Below are 19,879 nucleotides of genomic sequence, written 5' to 3' on the forward strand. Positions count from 1 at the left end.
TAACGCTGTGATAGAATACTGTACTCTGGACATACCACGTTCTAGCACCATCTGCTGGTGGAAATTATCTTTGTTAATGTATGAATTTAATTCTTTGTTGAGGATTTTTTATTTGTCATCAGATGTAACGCAAATTGCTGCCTGCTCATATCTGTGTTCTTATTTAAGATCCACAACAAAATCGTTAGCGATCCATGGCAGAATTGCAATTCACTTTTGGCCGCCGCTGCAACACGGCAATGGATTCTTGATTCTGCACGTCGAACACTGTCACCCTCCTTGTAGGCGTTGGTGTTCTCCGGATCCTCTAGTTTTTCTCCAACACAAGCCAAATAACCATTTAAGGAATTGGCCAAACTTCCCGTTTATAGGACCTTTTAGAAAAATAAGTCAAAATCTGAATCTTTATCCTGGAGAAATCCGATTCGCGATAAAAGCTCTTTTTGACAGATGTCCAGTAGGTAGATGATAGGAGTGCTAAGAATAGGAAAGGTAAACAAATCACTAAAAGTAAATAATAGAAAAAAGATATACAAGTTGTATGTTGAACTTCATTCGCACCGTACGTAGCCAATCGTGCTAATCGGAGGTGTGCCATAATGACAAGTTAACATTGCATAAGTACATCAATTATTAAATACATTCTTAAACTTGGGAAAGGCAGCACAATCCCAGACCACACCAAGACAACAACATAGTCTCCTCAATAATCGCGAAGGTCGATTTCACGCGTGTGCCTGACGCCAGAGCACGTCACCGTCGAATGGGCGACGTGAAGTGGGTGTAGATGGCGGTGGCGAGCCCGTAGTGGTGGGTGTCGGGCTCCATGCCGGAGCAGAAGTAGATGGCCTGCATTATGCAGCGTGTGGCCAGGATGCGCAGCAGAGTGTTGAGGTATGGTGGCGCTCCCGGCACCGCCGCCCGGTCCAGGGACTCGGCCAACGCCTTAGCCGAGTCCACCTGGATCTCGATGTTCTGCGCAAAAAAATCGGGCACACCGGCGTTTGTGAGGTGACTATCCCGCACGTGGCTTGTAGTTCAGTGCTGGGGAAGCAGCAAGGGTTGTGGTGTATTGGAAAGAAAACGTTATTCAGCGCACTTCCTGTGGGCATTCAGGTTTCCATAACCTGGCTTGCCAGGAGAAGGCAGTACAGCAAGTGGATTAATCTACATCTGGCACAGTGCCTGGCTGCCTTCCAGCGTTGTCTGTGGTTCGTCACACCTTTTGAGTTGTTCTGCCTCTAAGGGCGAGTGGAAACTATACGGCTACATCTCAAGATAAAGGTAAAAAGTGCAGCCCTGCAATTGCTCGCTCAGGCCAATACTGACATCGTTTCAAGACACCTCTGCTTCACAGTAGGGGGTAGCACATTCCCACCCATTTTGAGCATAATGTTCATCACAATAAGTCGACCTGATATTTCAACATTTCAGTGCTGGAATTTATCTAAAATTAAATACAGTACTACATTTATCGTGATGGTTTTTTGTTGCTTATTTCTGTGGAGTAGCTGGGAAACGAGCTGAGTCCTTCAACTCCCTACACTTGATAACACAGTATGTTCAATGCGGCTGCTGGATTTTGAAGCCAGGGTCCCAGCTGTAATCTCTGGGTCATAGGGTGACCCAGGTGACCCTTGCAAATGAGACTATTATGGTCTCTTGAGTTATCACCCGGTTAAACCAAAAGACCTCAAACAAAAATTTGAGCCACCCGGCGACCTCTGAATTCCTTGCGAGGAGGATGATATTGATGGAAGGTTAACAGCAATCTAGAGACAGTAGAATCCCTCTTAAAGAGCATTAAAGGATTTGGTCATTAAGCGAGTATAGGAAATACGTGTTAAAAGCTTAATTCGTTCCGATAGCATCGAAAGTTTCCCTTGTTCACCCAAAAAACGTACTTTATAATATTTAAACAATGGATATTAATACATAAAGATACTAACATTATAACCACATCATATTAAAATAAACACTGTTAATAAATGCATTCATTCATTTTTATTTAAAGTTTTCGCGACTGCAGGGATTCATATTCTTGGTTCTTTCGGTAAATTCACGTAGAAGGGAAACAATAAAATAATAAAAAGTATAAAACAATAAAATTCTCACGACGTTTCGACTGCAACACAAGTAATCATCATCAGGTGTGAAAACCACAACAAGAAAATTTGAAAAAAGTGGCGGTTATTTTAACGTTAGCACCACGGAGAGAGATTTCATAAACCATTTCGGGTCTTAATTGATTGATCACGCTTAAGGTGGCTTTCAGACCGCATCCATTATTTTTCGTCTCCCCCCTCCTCTTTTCCGAACATAGATGGACTCGTCCATCTGAACAAACTGTCAAATCTCTCTCCGTGGTGCTAACGTTAAAAATAACTGCCACTTTTTTCAAATTTTCTTGTTGTGGTTTTCACACCTGATGATGATTGCTTGTGTTGCAGTCGAAACGTCGTGAGAATTTTATTGTTTTATATTTTTATTATTTTATTTTTTCCTTGCTATGTGGCATTAATTCATATTTACTGTACCTACAACAGCCCGTCGTTAACAGAGAAATGGTCGGTTAAGCCTACACATTGGAGGCCCGTTGTTAAGCGATTAGTTAACAAGGGTAGTCGTTAAAAGGGGTTCTAACTCTACCTTTGATTTCGCCGCCTTCACCAAGATGTCGTAGTTGGAAGGCGGAGGCGCTGGATGGCGTCGGAGCAGCGCACACTCGGGGAATTCGTCTACGATGCGCTCCGCCACGGAGATGTTGGCGAGCAACATGAACTCCTCCACCATCGAGTTGGTCTCCCTGTGTACACGCACCAGTTTCCGCCACCACAACACATCAACCACAAGGGTCAAGAATCTTTATCTTAGATTATTTTGCTGATAATAAATATCCCACGTGATAAGCCACTTTGTTCAGCTATCATTTGTGGTCAGGGTTTTACTTGGTAAGATAAAAATAGTTTAGTTGTATTTGTATATTTGTTTAAGTTATTTGTTTACCTTTCCAATACTTTGCAATCCTAACGTGTGCTTGTATTGTTTGTTGTTGTAACGTTGTGACCTGCCCCAACTGGACATCTGTGAAAAAAGAGCTTTATAGCTCATCGGATTCTTCCAGTAGAAATATATATTTTGATTCTGATAGAGAGATCTGCACAACAGTCGGATTGCAGTCATGGGAGGTGTCTTGTTGACGAGACTCACTTGAGTTCCTTGGTCTGCAGGTCGATCGGGTCGTGGGTTTCGCTGTCCATGTGGAATCGGACCTCAGGGGATGCCAGAGTCAATGCCCTACGGGTGAAGAAGGGACATGAGCGATTATCATGTCCAGCCAAAACAACACAGAATCTTAATATAAGACACTTCACAAACTCAGATATTTGAGTTGAACATGCACAGCTCGTTAAGTCAATCCACTGCTGGATGAGGGCCACCCCATGCCATGCGGGTCGTGGGGTGGTTTTACCGTACTTAACCGTGGTGGTCAGTACGCGTTGGCAAAGGTGGGGGAGCACAGACATGGGAGCATTAAGTAGAGTAAAACTATTTATGTCACTGCATTGTCCTCTTGCCCACAATGTAGCCCCGCAGCAGCCTGTAACACTCCAATCTAGAAGGATGTTATTAACTAGGTAAAACCTTAACTTCTTTATTATTGCCTTCATTTCCGCATCTCCAGCTTCTTCAGCCTCCCACTCCCAGCCCCGCTCACTTTCCACCCCCCCCCCGGCATTTTGCCGTGCTCGCCCCTTTAATCCCTCTAGCAGCACCCCACTTCCCCTACCCCACACCCCCCCTCTCTATCTCTCCCCCCTTGCTCCCCCCCACTCTCTTACCTATATAGCCTCTTGTTACAACAGCCCTTTTTTGCCCACTTCAGCAATTGTTTCTGGCTGTGGTTGTCCCACCTGAAGAAGGACGCTTGTGTTGCGCCCGAAACGTCGTGATTTAATTTACTTGTTATTTTATTTTATAGTTTTACCTACGTGACTTTACCGAAAAAAAACCTGAGTATGAATCCTGTAACACTTGTTTGTGCATGGTATTCACCCAAGCCTCATGCATCATGGGGTCAAAAAAGCAACAGGTGCAGCCTTGCAATTGCTTGCTCAAGCCACTGCTGGAAGAAGGGTGCTCCCATAAGAGGCGGCCCCTCTAGAGATACACCCTTCTACAGTCCCTTTCAATGTATTTTAGCCTACTCTTCCACGCTGGCCGGATGTCTTAGAAGACACGGGAGTAACCACACTTTACCGCGCCACAGGCGACCTGCCGATCGACTAAATGTGGTGCACCCATTAATACTGCTCATCGCTCCAGTGGCGGTGGAGGGGATGAGGATCTTGACAATGAGTTACCCGTTTTGAATGCGCCTCTGCTTGAGGATCTTGGCCAGGGAGTTGAGGCCACGCAAGCTGCTGGTGACCGGGTCCTTCCGCCCGGCGTCGTCCATCATTAGCTGAGCCTCTGCGTACGTCAAAGACGCCTGCGGGGATACGATGAACACACCACGGGTGAACCATGGGATCCTCGCAATTACACAATGCCCACGCCTGATCCAAGCCCAAGCCAGAACTCAACAGATGTCTACGTGGCGCCCGATGACCACTGAGGGTTACGCTCACCCAAAGACAGCAAAATTTATATTTTTTTAATTCTCAAAGCTGGAATTTAACCAAATTTAGTTTTATGTAATTTGGTGGTCTTTTGTGCAGTGAGTTTAACACATAGGCTTTCGTGACCAATATCATCCATAATACAGGTTTTTTGGGTTAGATTGTGTAAATACGTAAATGTGTCGTTAAACCCGCCACCACCCGACACAGCCAACTAGTAAGGGTTGTAACATAAACAGAACGTGGCCAATTCGTCACTGGTACAATACACCGGTGTGCTGTACTCGTGACGAATTGGCATGTTCTGTGTTTTGTGCAGTGATTGTTGACTGGACAGAGACCATCAACTCACTACTTTCATGTCCTACCTCGCACCTCCGATTAGCACAGTTGGCTACGTATGGTGCAAAAGAAGTTCAACATACATACTACCACTTGTGAACCCGGTTCATCTCGCTACACTTGTGAACCCAGAGGTGCAAGCTCAACGCTCTGACCTCTCAGCCATCCGGAAACCTCAACTGCACTAACATAGCAAGGCACCGATACAATACACGTGAAAGCAAACGAGAGTTTTACAAAAACTGAACGTCTGTGGGGGGGGGGGAACTCACCTTGGAATTGATGATGCTCTTGGTAAAACGTGTACTCACGATCTCAGCCTTTGGAGTCATCTCCCATATGCACGAGAACGCCAGCCTGCACGCGCACAGCACATGCATCGTGGCCATTCACCGTCGAGTGGCGGAGTCGTCGACATTGGACTGGTGCAGGGTGTTCACTCAGGAAAGCCTCGCAAAGTCTCGAGACTCTTTTTCAGGAGGGTCTTGCCAAGTTTTTGGTAGTCGAGTCATTCTTTCAGCAGCGGGATGTTTGGCCAAATACCGGTTTGGGTTGTTACAAATGACTCAACTGGAATATATACGTAGCAACCATTGTTCGACTGCAAAAGCTTTGCAGTACCCTCCCGAAGTTATGAGATTCAGTGAGGCTTTCCTTGGTTAAGGATCATAGTAGTAATAACACGTTTATGTTAGCGATGAGAGGAAACCTGATAACCTGGAGTCAACCCATGCTAAATAGGGGGAGAACATACAAAATCTACATGGAAAGGCAACCAAGTCGGGCATCAATCCTAGGCCATTCTTGCTGTGAGACACGTGTTACCATTGTGCCATCCTGGTTTGGCTGCTTATGTATGTACACATGCTTGTGTGGATCTGTACAATTACACTTTAACAGTGCCACGCATCATGGGATTACATGTGCACCTGGCAACAACGCACGTTAGCTGCTGAGTATGGGTTGCAATGTGCGCACTTGCGAGTTCACAGTTGTTGGTGCATCTCACCGGTCGACGTTGGATCTCAAGGAACACAGGTTTGAGCTCAATAACTCTGGCACCATATCAATCCTCTGCAGGCGCACAAACACATAAACGCAACCACTTCTCTGTCAATAAACACAATCTGGCAAATACATATGCACCAACTCAACGAGTGTTTTGCAAGCAAACCCACACATGATTAAGTCACCTGCAGGTAAGTGTTCAGCAAAGGGATGTTTTCGCGAATGCCACTTAAGATTGTATGGGTTTTATTTAGAGGAAATCTGATGAATCCAGAGGAAACCCATTCACTAACAGGGGGGAGGACAAACAAAACTGCAAGCAAAAAGGCACAAGAGTTGAGTAATCAAACCCAGCGTCTCCTTGCTGCAAGGCACGAGTGTTACCACTGCGCCGATAGCCTGCCGCTCATGATGTCACGGTACATCATATGATAAGAAATCCGCAAAAATCACCTCGTTTAAAACATCATGAGAGATATTCAGCATTGTTGTTGCACATTTTTTAATTCTAATTCATTTTTAAGTTATCGTTATTCACACGGGAAGTACTGAAAAGCACGCAAAAAAATGTGGTGAAAATGTCAAATACAATTACAGTTGTGGGGAAACTGGTACCGCGATGATCGTTACATCATAATATTTTACATCATGTCGTAAAGTTAAGAATGAAAGGATGAAATCGGCGGGTCGTAAAACACTTGATATTGTGGCAAGAAGAAATCCACATCTTACCTTCTCACACAGGTAAACTGTGGTACCACGCAGAGATGCCTCCTCATCCAAGGCATTCCCCGGCCGGATAAAGTAGCTCACATCGGCGATGTGTACCCCAACCTAGAACACACATTAATACACCGTCACCACCCTGACATGCATGGATGTGTAATGACAGGGTGATACCTGCCGGCCTGTAAGGGTAATTAAGGTTATAGCTGCATTACATAACGCCTTATTATGAAGGGGCGTATCTGGGGTAAAGGTCAACGGCGGAGTCAGTCGAGAAGCTCCGGGAACCATCCCGAAGGGCCTAGAAGGTTCTAGAAAGGGGGCGTGGCCAGAGGTGGAGCTTGGCCACTCCAGGCAGATATAAAGAGCACCGAATCAGAGCTTCGGGGCTGTTAGCGTGGGGTCTGGGTCCTGGTTGCGTCGCTACCGTCGTCATCTCTTCGTCTTCGACCACGTGGCTGGTTCTTCTGCAAGAGCAGCTCTGTCTCCGCCGCTACGCTCGTCAACCAGCCAGCGTAGCTACGCAGGATGGAGATGGGCTGCGTGCTTCTACAGCCTAGGTGTAGCCGCATTACAAAGTGTATCGCCCTGTGTGCTTTTAATAAATAAGAAGCCTTCTACTAGACGTCTGTCGGAAGTCGCTCACTCCACATGCATGCATAACCTCCACCATAGCCACTCCAACCAAAGCACAATAATATGAAATGAAATGCACATCCATTACTACCTGGTGCATTCATTGTGAACCAGGCATTCGGCCAGTGACGTGGACACTTAGGCCAGTGGGGTCTTAGCCATGGCTTGGCTCAGGCTTGGCTCTCGCGCAACATGCATTGAGATTATTTCTATTATTTTGGCTGCTATAAATGTCCAAATGATGGGCCACTTTGTTGAGCTATTCATTTGTGGCTAGTTCACTAATCAAAAATAAATCAATACCTCAGTGGGCTTTGCCTGGTAGGATGGGGATGGTTTCGTTGTATTTGTTTGTGTTTGGGTTATTTGTTTATCTTTCTTGTACTTTGCACTACTATTATGTTTTTGTACTGTTTGTTGTTGTAACGTTCTTACCCGCCTCTACTGGACATGTGAAAAATAGCTTTATAGCTCATCGGATTCCTCCAGTATAAATATTCTAATTCTCAATAAGCCACATCAAAGCAACGCTTAAAACCAGAGCTGCCTCTAAGCATGGTTCCAGCCCTGAGCCTCTGTGTCCCTTGTGCCTCCTCGTATATCTCTGCATGCTCCCAGCCACGCTCAGAATTTCCGTGAGCTGAGCGTGAGCCAAGGCACAGCTGAGCCACTCATGCTTCTTTGGAGGCAACGGAGCAGATCAAGCCAGAACCGAGCCATGTTGAAGTCAGTCCTGAGCTGAGCAGAGACCAAGAATACGGGCACTAAGGCAACAATGTTTGGAAACTTAAAAACAGGAATATTGTCCACCCCTTTGTCAATCCACTGCAGGATGAGGGCTTCTCCATGCCATAATAGGTCGCGATTGTCATTTGACCTTGCTTTATTACGATGGTCAATACAGCTGGTGAAGGGGAGAACTTGGGCAGTTTTTTTAGATATCACTCTGTACCGGTGTTAGCCATGACTGGGAATCTAAACCAGCTTGACAGGATGAATGTGCAGTGCACTTATCATTGTGCCACTAAACTCCCCTTGTCATCTCCGCTAGCATTGACAAAACCATGAAAGGAATAGGCACGAATTACCGCGACCGTGACCACGATTACCACCACCAAATGAATACCTCGGTGTTCCCATTGTCGAGCGGTTTGCAGTGTAGGGCATCGTCGATGTCTGTGCAGCCTGGAGGATCCACGCTGCAGATGGACAATGCACGGAGGTCCTCCCTGCCAGCCTGGTCCTTGTACGGGACACACACAGCACCAGGTTCAACAAAACGCTGCCTTCCAACAACCAAAACACAGGGTGAGCCATACATGGGTAAACCAACTTCATTCTAATGGCGTTCTATCTTCTCAATAGGCGACTGAATATTTTGAAAGTACAGTCCGTTCTCCTATGACTCTGCATGTTTTCATATCGTGAATTAGATATAATGCGATGAATGCATTAGGGAACACATTTTTTTCATAACATGGATGTGAATTGGATAAAAGGCGATCGAGTGAACAGAACTGCGTTGTGCGAGGCAGAATAAGCGGTTGTACGGTTGCCTCGGTGTAGCATCACACAGCGGGATGATGCTGGATGTTTCTAGATGCTACTCACGTACCCAAAGTCTTTGTTAAGCCTGCGTACGCATCTCACGTATTTGCGGACTGTCCTTTACCCTATATTATTAATTATGCGATTTTTCCACAATTCGGTGTTCTTCAGGAACGCAAGTACAGCGTTATAGGAGAAAAGTCTGTAGTCCCCTTGCTCCATTCATTTCTGTACTGGACCATCTCCACGGCCACTGCAGAGTCCTCCACATCCTGGCTCACCACTTTGATCCGCATCTCTCGAGGCCTGCCTCTTGGGTCTCCGCCCTGGTGCTTCCATAAGTCCGTTGCCTTCCTTCCTCCGATGTGAATTTCCTCTCTTCTTACGATGATGTGTCCGAGCCATCGACTTTCTTTCAGGTCGACGGCTTTTCTATATACGGTCTGCGGTAAAGGTGTAGAGCCCCGTGGCGTCTCGTTCATGACAGTGCAGCGGAAGGACCTCGACTGGAGGGAGAGCTCCAGAGAGGCCCTCTAGAAGGTATTCTACGCAGGCCAAACATCTTGAAACTATTGAGGTTTGACAGCACGATGATGATGGGGGGTGTTTTCGCATTTGTCTATTGTCGGGGGCCTATACGTCGGGGGCCACACGTCATGGGCCACACCAAAGGCCACCCAGGGGCCACCAGTGGCCCGTGGGCCTTGTAATAAAGAACATTGAAGTAAAGGATTCTCACATGCACGACCAAGCACACCAACACACTGCAGGCGTAAGAATTGAACTCAATCGAGGAATTGACATATCGTCACACGTCTCATGCGTACCTCTGCTGTGATGCTGAACGTGGGAGGGGGCAGGCATGCAAGTACGGCCTGGCTGAAGGGCTGGTGTGGCACGTCGTGCTCCAGCAGCAGCACCTCTGTCTCCGTCTCCTTATCCCCACATTCGCCCAGAGAGCGCACAAAATGGCCCTGCATAAGCACACCGACGATTAGCACGGTTGTCTACGTATGGTACGGAAGAAGTTCAACATGCATATGCACATACGTGGCCAATCGTCACCGGTATCCCATTTCCACTGGTACATTGGAACCCAGACAGCGCAGAGCTCTCGAGGTGTCTGTGGTCACCCACTGGCTTTTTGCCGTGTCGAACCAGAACCAAACCGTGATATGCTGGCCCCACAAGGCATCCAAATCTATCCGGGGGCCGAGCAGGGCCAGGGGCGGGGTTAGCGACATGTTAATTGTGTGACGGCAGTCGGTACACCACGGGGACGTGGCACCACAGCGTCATCTGCACGTGCCTAGACTTGTTCAAAGCATTGACCGTCCATGGCATGGATCCGCTTTTGCAGTGGATAAACAACCTGCAGCCTACTAAACCGTGCCAGCCATGGTGCCGCTCGGTTGTGCAGTGGCAAATAGGTATGAAAAGCACAACCACAATCCCAACCTTGTACCTAACGTTCATGATGTAGAATATTAACCGGCATCTGTTTAAACAAAGATACAACCCAAATAATACATCTTAACAATATATTTAGCTTTTCACCAATTTTTTTTCTCATTGTGTTAATGGTATCACACAAGACAAGCAATCTATACCACCCTTCGTGGTCAAGGACGACCCACAGGAGCAGACATAACAGAGCTACTTCTAAGATCCATTGAAGTGAAATGCAGTCCAAATTGTAGGGGGGCAGTGCTTTTCCAACCACTCTGCCAATCAAAGTAATGTTCATCACATGGCAGTCAAACGCAGTCGTTTTCTCAGAGATGGAAATTAAACAATCGAAGTGCACGACCAAATTTAATATCGTTTTTGGTGCAGTTATTGGTGACTGGGCTGAGACTATCAACTTACAACACCTTAATAACCTAGGTTGAATCACAGGTGAGTTTGCCATGCTTTCAAACAAAAAAATCACAGTGGTGCCATCTCATCCACCCTGACTTCCAATTCACCGTGTCACCGTTCGTGTTTTGGGTTCGACGGCTGTATTGCATACAGAGCCGCGTGGCCGCGCGTCAAGTGACAGAAGGATGAGCCCGACGATGCCGACCACGGGACGGACGGGTGAGGTGTCACGGCGTGCGGGGCGTCACGGTGCAGTCGTACGTTCGGGTAGCGGGAGTGTCGCAGCCAGCCATCGATGGCCACCACGATGCGGTGGGCCTGCAGGGACGCTGCTTGTCTTGTCTCCACCCGCACTCGTGGCATGCGGCGGTCCGCGGGCGTGAACAGGTGGCAGGTGGCCTGCAACACGCACAAAGAGCCCCCAGTAAGGCATTCAACAAACTGTTTGGGCGAGTGCCGTCAGCACACACCTATTCAAGCTGGTACGGCAAACGACGGGGTGGGTACGGCCAGCACCATGCCCGACCGCCTTTGTCTCCACAGCGCTGATGTTTACATGCCACATCAGATACTCATTTATGGCCGAGTCGACCTAGGGAAGGGCCCAAGACAGGTTCAGACATTTGCCGCTGTTTATTGGTTATGAGCGATAAATATAATCCAACTCGGGTCCCAGGATTCGTAGCGCAGCGCGCTAACCGCTACATCACCGCTCCCCACACGTACACACACACATGCAGATCAGCCCACCTCCTTGATTGGGCTGGGCATGAGCATGCCGCACAGCGGCCTCGAGTTCCGCTTGATGATGCCGACCACTTTGCCAGTGGGCCGACGCATCTTCCCACTTTCGGCTTTCAGCTGGAGACCAAAACAAAGGACAAACATCGTGTTGCGTAATCTAAGCAAGAGCGACGACAGCAGCAGCAGCAGCTGGGATAGCACCGGGAGATGACAACGCAAACTCAAATGAGCACTCATCACAGTAGCGTCTCTCTCACACACTGAAATAATGAAATAACTATTTTTTTACCAGCTCACTGCATAACACAATACAATTTGGCTTGAAGGGGAAGGAGCAATCCAAAACAATAGCGCTTAACCTGCGGATGTGGTTTCATGCTGTGTCTCATCAATGCCAATAATGAGACTGACGCTTTGTTAAAATGACAAAAGATCACAGTGAGGAGTCCTCCGTAAATATTGATAAGTTAAAACAGTTCTGGCGATTGATAGAATCAACCGGAACACGCCCATCAGATACCACACGTTTAAAAAAAAACGCGTAAGCTTTTGCGACCAATATTATCTACAACAAAGGTTACCCTCCCATCTAATTCACAATTTGATGCTTAATCTCTCGATTCTTTATGATTTCACTGATTGACATTTTCTCTTACCTGCTTAGCACATCAGTCACCCTATATGTGTTTAATGTTTACGTAACGTTTTAATAAGTATAACTGTGCAATGATCAGCCTATAAATAATCTGCCCAAGCCAACTTGCACTACATGCGATTTAATATCTAACACTTGTTTATGTTTGTGCAATATTGTCGACTTTTCATAAACCACAGTTGTTTTCGTGCCAATTTCAATTAACTTCATTGCTGTACTTTATTATGTTTTGCATTTTATCACTGTGGTATGTATGCATGTAGAACTTATTTCGCACCGTACACAGCCAACCATGCTAATCGGAGGTGCGCGGAAAGGACAACAATCTAAATACAAAAAGCAGTTCTAAAGAAATTAGTTTTCAATATAGAGGCCACCCTGTGACCCAGGTCACTCTCGCAAATGATACGTGTCCTGATCTCTTGAGTTCTAATTAAGTTAATTAAAATAAACATTAAAAAGGAGCTCAGACCGTGGAAGCGCCACCGTGTTGAGCCTGGATATGCATAACAGGTGGTATAGGCTCTGCGCCAAAATGGCAGGCAGCAGAGCGCAGTACAGCAAAATGAACTGTTGTCCTGTCCTTCTATGCTCCTGATCTATGCCCCCCCCCCCGTTCACCAACCCGCACCGAAGTATGGTCAAATAACCCCTACGTACATACAAAAATTGTACGAAATGATTAGCACTCCTGACTTGATTTTGAAGTAATGTAATGTAAAGTCATTTAATAAACGCAAAATCAAGCTAACAGCATCTCTAATGTGGATTGTTGTCTGGTCACACGGTGTTCATTATGTTTAAGGTCTCTCTTGAAGTGGTTGAGTTTGTGTTGTTATTCTTTGTTTAAACTATATTAAAACTATAATCTTAGTTTTTTTTCGGTAAAGTCACGTTGAAGAGAAACAAAAAAATAATAAAATATATATAAAACAATAAAAAAATTCTCACGACGTTTCGAACATAACTCGAACGGTCGTCTTCAGGTGTGTTGGTTTGCATAAATTTATTTTTAAACGGTGCATTTATAGTTAGACGTTAACAAAGTCGTAATTAATCGCAGTAACAGTTCTATTTCCGATAGTCTGAAATCCGTTTTAGCTAAAGGTCTAAACTTTGCAGTCACACCTAAACACATACCAGTTAATGATATAATTGCCCAAGTAGACGTTGCTCTCAGGGGCCTGGGTCACATTGCTGCAGACGTAGCAAGATCTGAAATCTCTGCAACCCTCAAAAACGCTAAGATGCCAGCTAGCAGCCTCAGCAAAGATGAGCGTTTTGAATTATATAAATTAAAAAAGAGGAATGATATTGTAGTCCTCTCAGCTGACAAAGGCAATGCTACTGTCATCATGGATAAAATAGAATACAACAACAAAATTAAAGAATTACTCGACGATGGTAGTTATACAAAAATAAAAAGAGATCCCACCAACAGCCTCGTCACACAAACCAACAAAATAATTTCTGATTCAACCGCATTAATTGATCAATCTAAACAGTTTTCGTTGAAACCTTCTGCTGCCAGGCCACCAAGATTATACGGCTTACCAAAAATACATAAAGCAGATACACCCCTTCGTCCCATAGTCTCTACTATCGGCTCCCCCACCTACAAACTAGCTCGTTTTTTGTCTGAAATCCTGCGTCCTTTCACTGGAAAGACCACCTCTGTGGTACAAAATTCGACTCACCTGGTATCGGCAATCAAGGGTATTTCCCTGTCCCCAGACGACCTGCTTATCAGTTTTGATGTAGTTTTCTTATTCACCAAGGTTCCTGTACCTGACACCATTGCAATCATTGAAGACTTGGTTCATCAAGGACTAAACACTGAGGTACCCCCCCTGGTGAAACACTGTTTAACCAATACATACTTCACCTGGAATGGAACTTTCTACAAACAAACTGAGGGCACCCCAATGGGCTCCCCCCTTTCTCCAGTTATAGCTAACATTTTCATGGAGAAATTTGAGACTGACGCCATCCAGACTGCCACTCTGCGCCCAACCTTATGGAAGAGGTACGTGGATGACACTTTTGTCATCTGGCCACATGGCCGGCTTGCTCTAGACCAATTCTTCGACCACATCAATTCCATACACCCAGCCATCAGATTTACCATGGAAGTCGAAATAGATGGCAAGATACCTTTTTTGGATGTCCTAATTAAAAAGAGACCTGATGGTTCAATGAGCCACTCTGTCTACAGGAAAGCTACCCATACGGATGCTTATCTGAAACCGGATTCCCACCACCATCCATCACAGAAGAATTCTCTCATCAAGACTCTGTATCATAGAGCCCAATGCATATCCGACCAGGAACACATAAGCAGTGAACTCAAGCACGTACACCAAGCTCTTAGGGCTAATGGTTACTCCGACTATACAATCCGCAAAGCTATCACTCAAACCATGAAGAAGAACCCTCTTGGGGAGCCTTTCAAAACCATCACTTTACCCTACATTGCGGGGGTCACAAAAAAGATCTCCAAAATCCTGAATAAACACAAGATCCAGGTCCGTTTCAACACATTACATAAAATCCGTGATCTGGTTCCGTCTGTAAAAGATGTGATTCCGGACATACAATACCCTGGTGTCTACAAACTAAGTTGCCTCTGTGGTAGTAGTTACATTGGAGAAATCAAACGCCATGTCTCGGACCGCATTCGTGAACACAAAGCAGACCTTAAACACGGTAGGACCAACACCTCGGCCGTGGCAGATCATTGTTCTAATTCAGTAGGCTCACATGCCATTGACTTTTCCAAGACAAAGGTTCTTTGTAAGCCATCTGGCTTCCATGAGAGATTCGTTCATGAGGCTATCCACATATACAAGCACAGAGACAATTTCAACCGAGAAGATGGATTCTATCTTAGCAATCATTGGAAAGATTTGATAAACCATTTCAGGTCTTAATTGATTGTTCACGCTTACAGTGGCTTTCAGACAGCATACATTATAAAAAATTTCGTCTCCCCCCTCCTCGTTTCAGAATATAGATGGGCTAGTCCTAAATAAACTGCCAAATCGTTGCGCGTGGCGCTAACGTTTTTATAAATAAATAAATGCGCCGTTTAAAAATAAATTTATGCAAACCAACACACCTGAAGACGACCGTTTGAGTTATGGTCGAAACGTCGTGAGAATTTTTTTATTGTTTTATATATTTTATTATTTTGTTGTTTCCCTTCAACGTGACTTTACCGAAAAAAAAACTAAGAATATGAATTACTGCAGTCACGAAAGCTTTAAATCAAAATTTATATTAAAACTATTTAAAAACTATAAACTAAATAACTTTACCAGGTAAGGACCCTGAGAGCTCTATAGCTCTTTTTAAGTGACCTGGCCACAAATGATCGTTCAGTGAAGTATCTTATCACATTTGAAATTGATAGCAGCCACATACTCTAAGTGCATGTCAGATTGTAACTGTGGAGGGAAAAGCCGGAGGACCTGGAGAAAAATCCATGCGACCACGGGGAGAGAGACACGCACACTGCAGGTGTCTGGGTTTGATTTTGGTTCGGCAGTGTTGACGCTCCACTCACCACATCCTCTTCATTCTCTTCTGCAACGTCCCCTGCGACGCCCTCATCGTGCAGGACCAGCGAGGAGGGGGCAACCCAGCGCTCCTCGGGGAACATCTCCACGCACACGATGTCGTCGTGCATCGCGCGGTTTAAATGCTGCAGCCCCTGGATCAACACCTGCACGCAGACAAAAAAGATCCCCCGTATAGTCTTAACAGACCGCTGGGCCAAGTGCTGTTAGAGAGCAGCATATACAGTAAAACCTTGGATTGCGAGTAACTTGGTCTGCGAGTGTTTTACAAGACAAGCAAAATTTTTAATACATATTAATTTGATAAACGAGCGAGGGTCTTGCAATACGAGCAGCTTTGTACTGCCGAGCGTCACGTGATCACAACTGATATACGAGTGCTTTGATATACGAGTGCTTTGGATTACAAACACGTTTCCGGAACGAATTATGCTCGCAATCCAAGGTTTTACTGTACAAGAGTTTTAATACCACGAATACACAATTTAAAATGTAGGACTATGAGCCCATGAATCTTCTGAAACCAATGTTTTTCAGTAACATATGTTCAAGTAGGGCAATTTCTAGACTGGGTTTTTTTTTTCCAACAAAGGGCCAATGTACCTAATTGTTATTTAACGTTACATTTTGGAGGTGGAAATAGACCATTCATTTTGTTAACAAAGTAGTCACAACCATCATTAGACCTCCTTTGCCAGTACCAAAATATAATAGGGTTTTTCCCCTTTTTTCTGGCAACAAAACTAAAACCTCTTACAAGGAATCAGGTGTGCATTAACCACAATACTTGTGGTCAAAATGCAAACAAAAACACACTGATAATATTTGCAATATATGCGTACGCCTTTTGGCGTCCTCTGGTCTCGCACCAATTGGGTCGAGGCTCAAAAGAAAGCCGTCCCTGGTGTGAACCAATCAGTCTCAAGGACAATGCATATATTATCATAGTGTGTTTTTTGTTTGCATTTTGACCACAAGTATTGTGGTTAATGCACACATGATTCCTTGTAAAAGGTTTCAGTTTTGTTGCCAGAAAAAAAGGGAAAAACCCTATTATTAAAGTAGTCACAATTAACGTATATACTGTAGTTGTGGTGGCGTAGCTATCGAGTGTGCAGGCAGTGCAACTGCACCAAGACTCACAGGCCGGGGGGGCAGGAGCCAGGCTATGACACCTACGTAGGGTGCAAAAGACGTTCAAAATACAAATATTTTAGCCCAGTAGCTCTTAACCTTTACTGCAGCCTTGCAGTAAAGGTTAAGAGCTACTGCTCATGCCAAGAACACAGATACGATCGGACAGCATTGTTCCTTCCAGACGCAGGCTTGTGAAACGTGTACCTCTTTATCACTGTCACCGTCCCCTCGCACCCTCAGAGTCCCCTCCAGGTAATTCTCACGACTCGCAAGGAAGGTTCCCTGGACAAACCGGCTGGAGCGCACACCTTGCTGCAGCTGGGACAGCGGGAGATGTTCGGGGAAGATTACCCGGGACTCCACCACATCCTGCACACGTACACAGCACACGCACGGCACATGCACGCGTCAACAACAATTTTGCAACCGCCATCACGTAACGAGACGAAGGATCCAGTCTGATTTATCTCAGAGCAGTACGGCCATCCGTGTTAGAGAACGTTCCACAAAAGCGGATATCATAGAGCTACCTCTAGAGTTTCACCCTTCCGTCTCTGCTTTTTGGTAAATATGCCACGTTATAAATCTAGGATTTATTTGATTGATTGACCATTGATGGTGAGGATGAGACGTTCTAAACGGGAGCTGTTTAACACGTGTTCTTTTGCGACCAATATTATCCATAATAAAGGTTTTTTGGGTAAGAGCGCGTAAATGTGCGTAGTTAACCCGGCACAGACAATTAGTAAGGTTTGTTACGTAAAACAAAACGTGTCAATTAGTTACTACTGCAGCACGCCAGTGTATTGGAGAGTAAACCCACAACATTTACAAATCGAGTATATCGTTTCCCTGGCGATTACAACCAGCGAAACGTCGTACTCAGCGCAAGGCAAGTGTCCCTTTCTTCAGTGAGGCAGCTGGATGCAACGCGGAAGTGAGGGGTTGGACAAGGGTACAGGCCCGCACCATAAATATGAGGGGGGGGCAGAGCTGATGCACGCATACGGAGTCTCACCTGCTCCGAGGCCAGTGCCAGACGGTCAATCAACTCAGGGTTGTCCAGCAAGCTGCGCACGTATTCCTCCACTGGGGGTACACAGACACGCGCAGATAAACGCAGAAATTATAATTGGCGACACGATTTACCGGACGATTTAGAGTGGCACCCAAAATGTAAATGTGTTACTTTTCAAGTCATGCCTGCTGGATTTATTAATTTTCCTGTTTAACTGAAGCACTGTTTAACAAGAGGCACTACAGACTTGATTCAAAGCTTTCGTGACTGCAGGAATTACTCTTTGTTTTTTTTCGGTAAAGTCACGTATAAATAAGAAATAATAAAATAACATAATAGCGTACGACGTTTCGGTTGCAACACAAGCAGCCATCATCAGGTACAGAAGAGCTAAATTTACGAGAGAGAGGAAACACATAACCCCATATGTATATACAGACACACAAGTAGGGGGAAACTAACACAGATACAACAGGGGACACAGAGAGAGAAGCATACCAAACAAACAGTATTTAGCAAAATTTGGAAACCATATAAAGCAACACAGACGGTCGGTCAAAACACAATTAAGCATAGTCTGGTTGATTACGCTATTACAAAGATTGATGAACTGCAAGTTAAGTATGAAATTTTGTGGTGGGTCCACACACTAATCATAATAATAGGTAACAGTAGAAATGAGTAACACTGGTCAGGTATAGTGGCTGCTGTTATAGATGTGACCTTGGTAAATAAATAAAAAATACATTTTTATTTAAAGCTTTCGTGACTGCAGGCATTCATATTCTTGGTTCTTTCGGTAAAGTCACGTAGAAGGAATGATGATTGCTTGTGTTGCAGTCGAAACGTCGTGAGAATTGTATTGTTTTATATTTTTATTATTTATCTTCTACGAGACTTTACCGAAAGAACCAAGAAAATAAAAAATAGTTTAGTATTTTTTTTTATCATTGGTGTGGTCCCCTTATGCACCACGGGTCACACCTGATTGGGCTCTCACCTAATTCAGGAGCAATGATTTTCCTACCTTACCAGTTGAGGTGAGGAAGGTGAAGTGAGAAGTAAAATTGCCTGACCTCACCTGGTAGAGGAGGACAAATCTGTCTCTCACCTGATTCAGGAACCCCTCATCCATATGATGAAGTGGTGCTGGACACCTGTGAAAAAGAGCTTTATAGCTCATCGGATTGATCCAGGAAAAATATTCAGATTATGATGCTGCCATAATGTGACGGTTATCACACTGGGCTTGGCAACCCAAATGCCGCCGGTTCATCCTCCAAGCGCGGCAGGTGATTGAACCGTTTCTTAAATCCCCCCTCACTGGCCCTGCCGTTGTCCACTCAGCACTGTCAATGGGTAGTCCATCGGCAGGTCGTGTGTGGTGGGGTAACATGTGGGTTACTCCCACCTCTTCCAAACGTCTGGCTCAACAACATATCCTCCAGAAGGGAGCTTGCAGTGGCACGAGCCAATATATTTTCAGGGCTGCCTGCACCTTAACCTTCAACCTTTTAGAGTGAGATGGTGGTTTGAGTGAGATGGTGGTTTGAGTGAGATGGTGGTTTGAGTGAGTTGGTGGTGGTTTGAGTGAGATGGTGGTTTGAGTGAGTTGGTGGTTTGTGTGAGATGGTGGTGGTTTGAGTGAGTTGGTGGTTTGAGTGAGATGGTGGTGGTTTGAGTGAGTTGGTGGTTTGTGTGAGATGGTGGTGGTTTGAGTGAGATGGTGGTTTGAGTGAGATGGTGGTGGTTTGAGTGAGTTGGTGGTTTGAGTGAGTTGGTGGTTTCAGTGAGATGGTGGTTTGAGTGAGATGGTGGTTTGAGTGAGATGGTGGTTTGAGTGAGTTGGTGGTTTGAGATGGTTGTTTGAGATAGTGGTTTGAGTGAGTTGGTGGTTTGAGTGAGATGGTGGTGGTTTGAGTGAGTTGGTGGTTTGAGTGAGATGGTGGGTTGAGTGAGTTGATGGTTGAGTGAGTTGGTGGTTTGAGTGAGATGATGGGTT

General features: G+C 45.3%; 1 protein-coding gene across 1 annotated transcript; it reads right to left on the reverse strand.

Annotated features, from left to right (window-relative positions):
* Window positions 1-10,856: 10,856 nt before the first annotated feature.
* On the reverse strand, window positions 10,857-11,601 carry LOC142923785 (exosome complex exonuclease RRP44-like). Its single transcript, XM_076064764.1, has 2 exons — window positions 11,496-11,601; window positions 10,857-11,144 (listed from the first exon to the last, which is right to left on the reverse strand). Exons 1-2 carry the CDS (start codon window positions 11,583-11,585, stop codon window positions 10,857-10,859), a joined length of 378 nt encoding a protein of 125 aa, XP_075920879.1. The 5' UTR covers window positions 11,586-11,601.
* Between the last annotated feature and the right edge of the window lie 8,278 nt (window positions 11,602-19,879).

The sequence above is a fragment of the Petromyzon marinus genome, unplaced genomic scaffold (assembly GCF_048934315.1).
Source record: "Petromyzon marinus isolate PM22_M1 ecotype Great Lakes invasive population unplaced genomic scaffold, UKy_Petmar_22M1.pri1.0 PM_Scaffold_7, whole genome shotgun sequence".
Taxonomy (NCBI): Eukaryota; Metazoa; Chordata; class Hyperoartia; order Petromyzontiformes; family Petromyzontidae; genus Petromyzon; species Petromyzon marinus.

Bases quoted from the DNA above. Each gene is read 5' to 3' on its own strand.
- LOC142923785 (XM_076064764.1), bottom strand. From the start codon at position 11,585: ATGCGTCGGCCCACTGGCAAAGTGGTCGGCATCATCAAGCGGAACTCG. The intron at 11,145-11,495 runs GTGGGCTGATCT...TGCGTGTTGCAG, and splicing joins TGCCCAGCCCAATCAAGGAG to GCCACCTGCCACCTGTTCAC.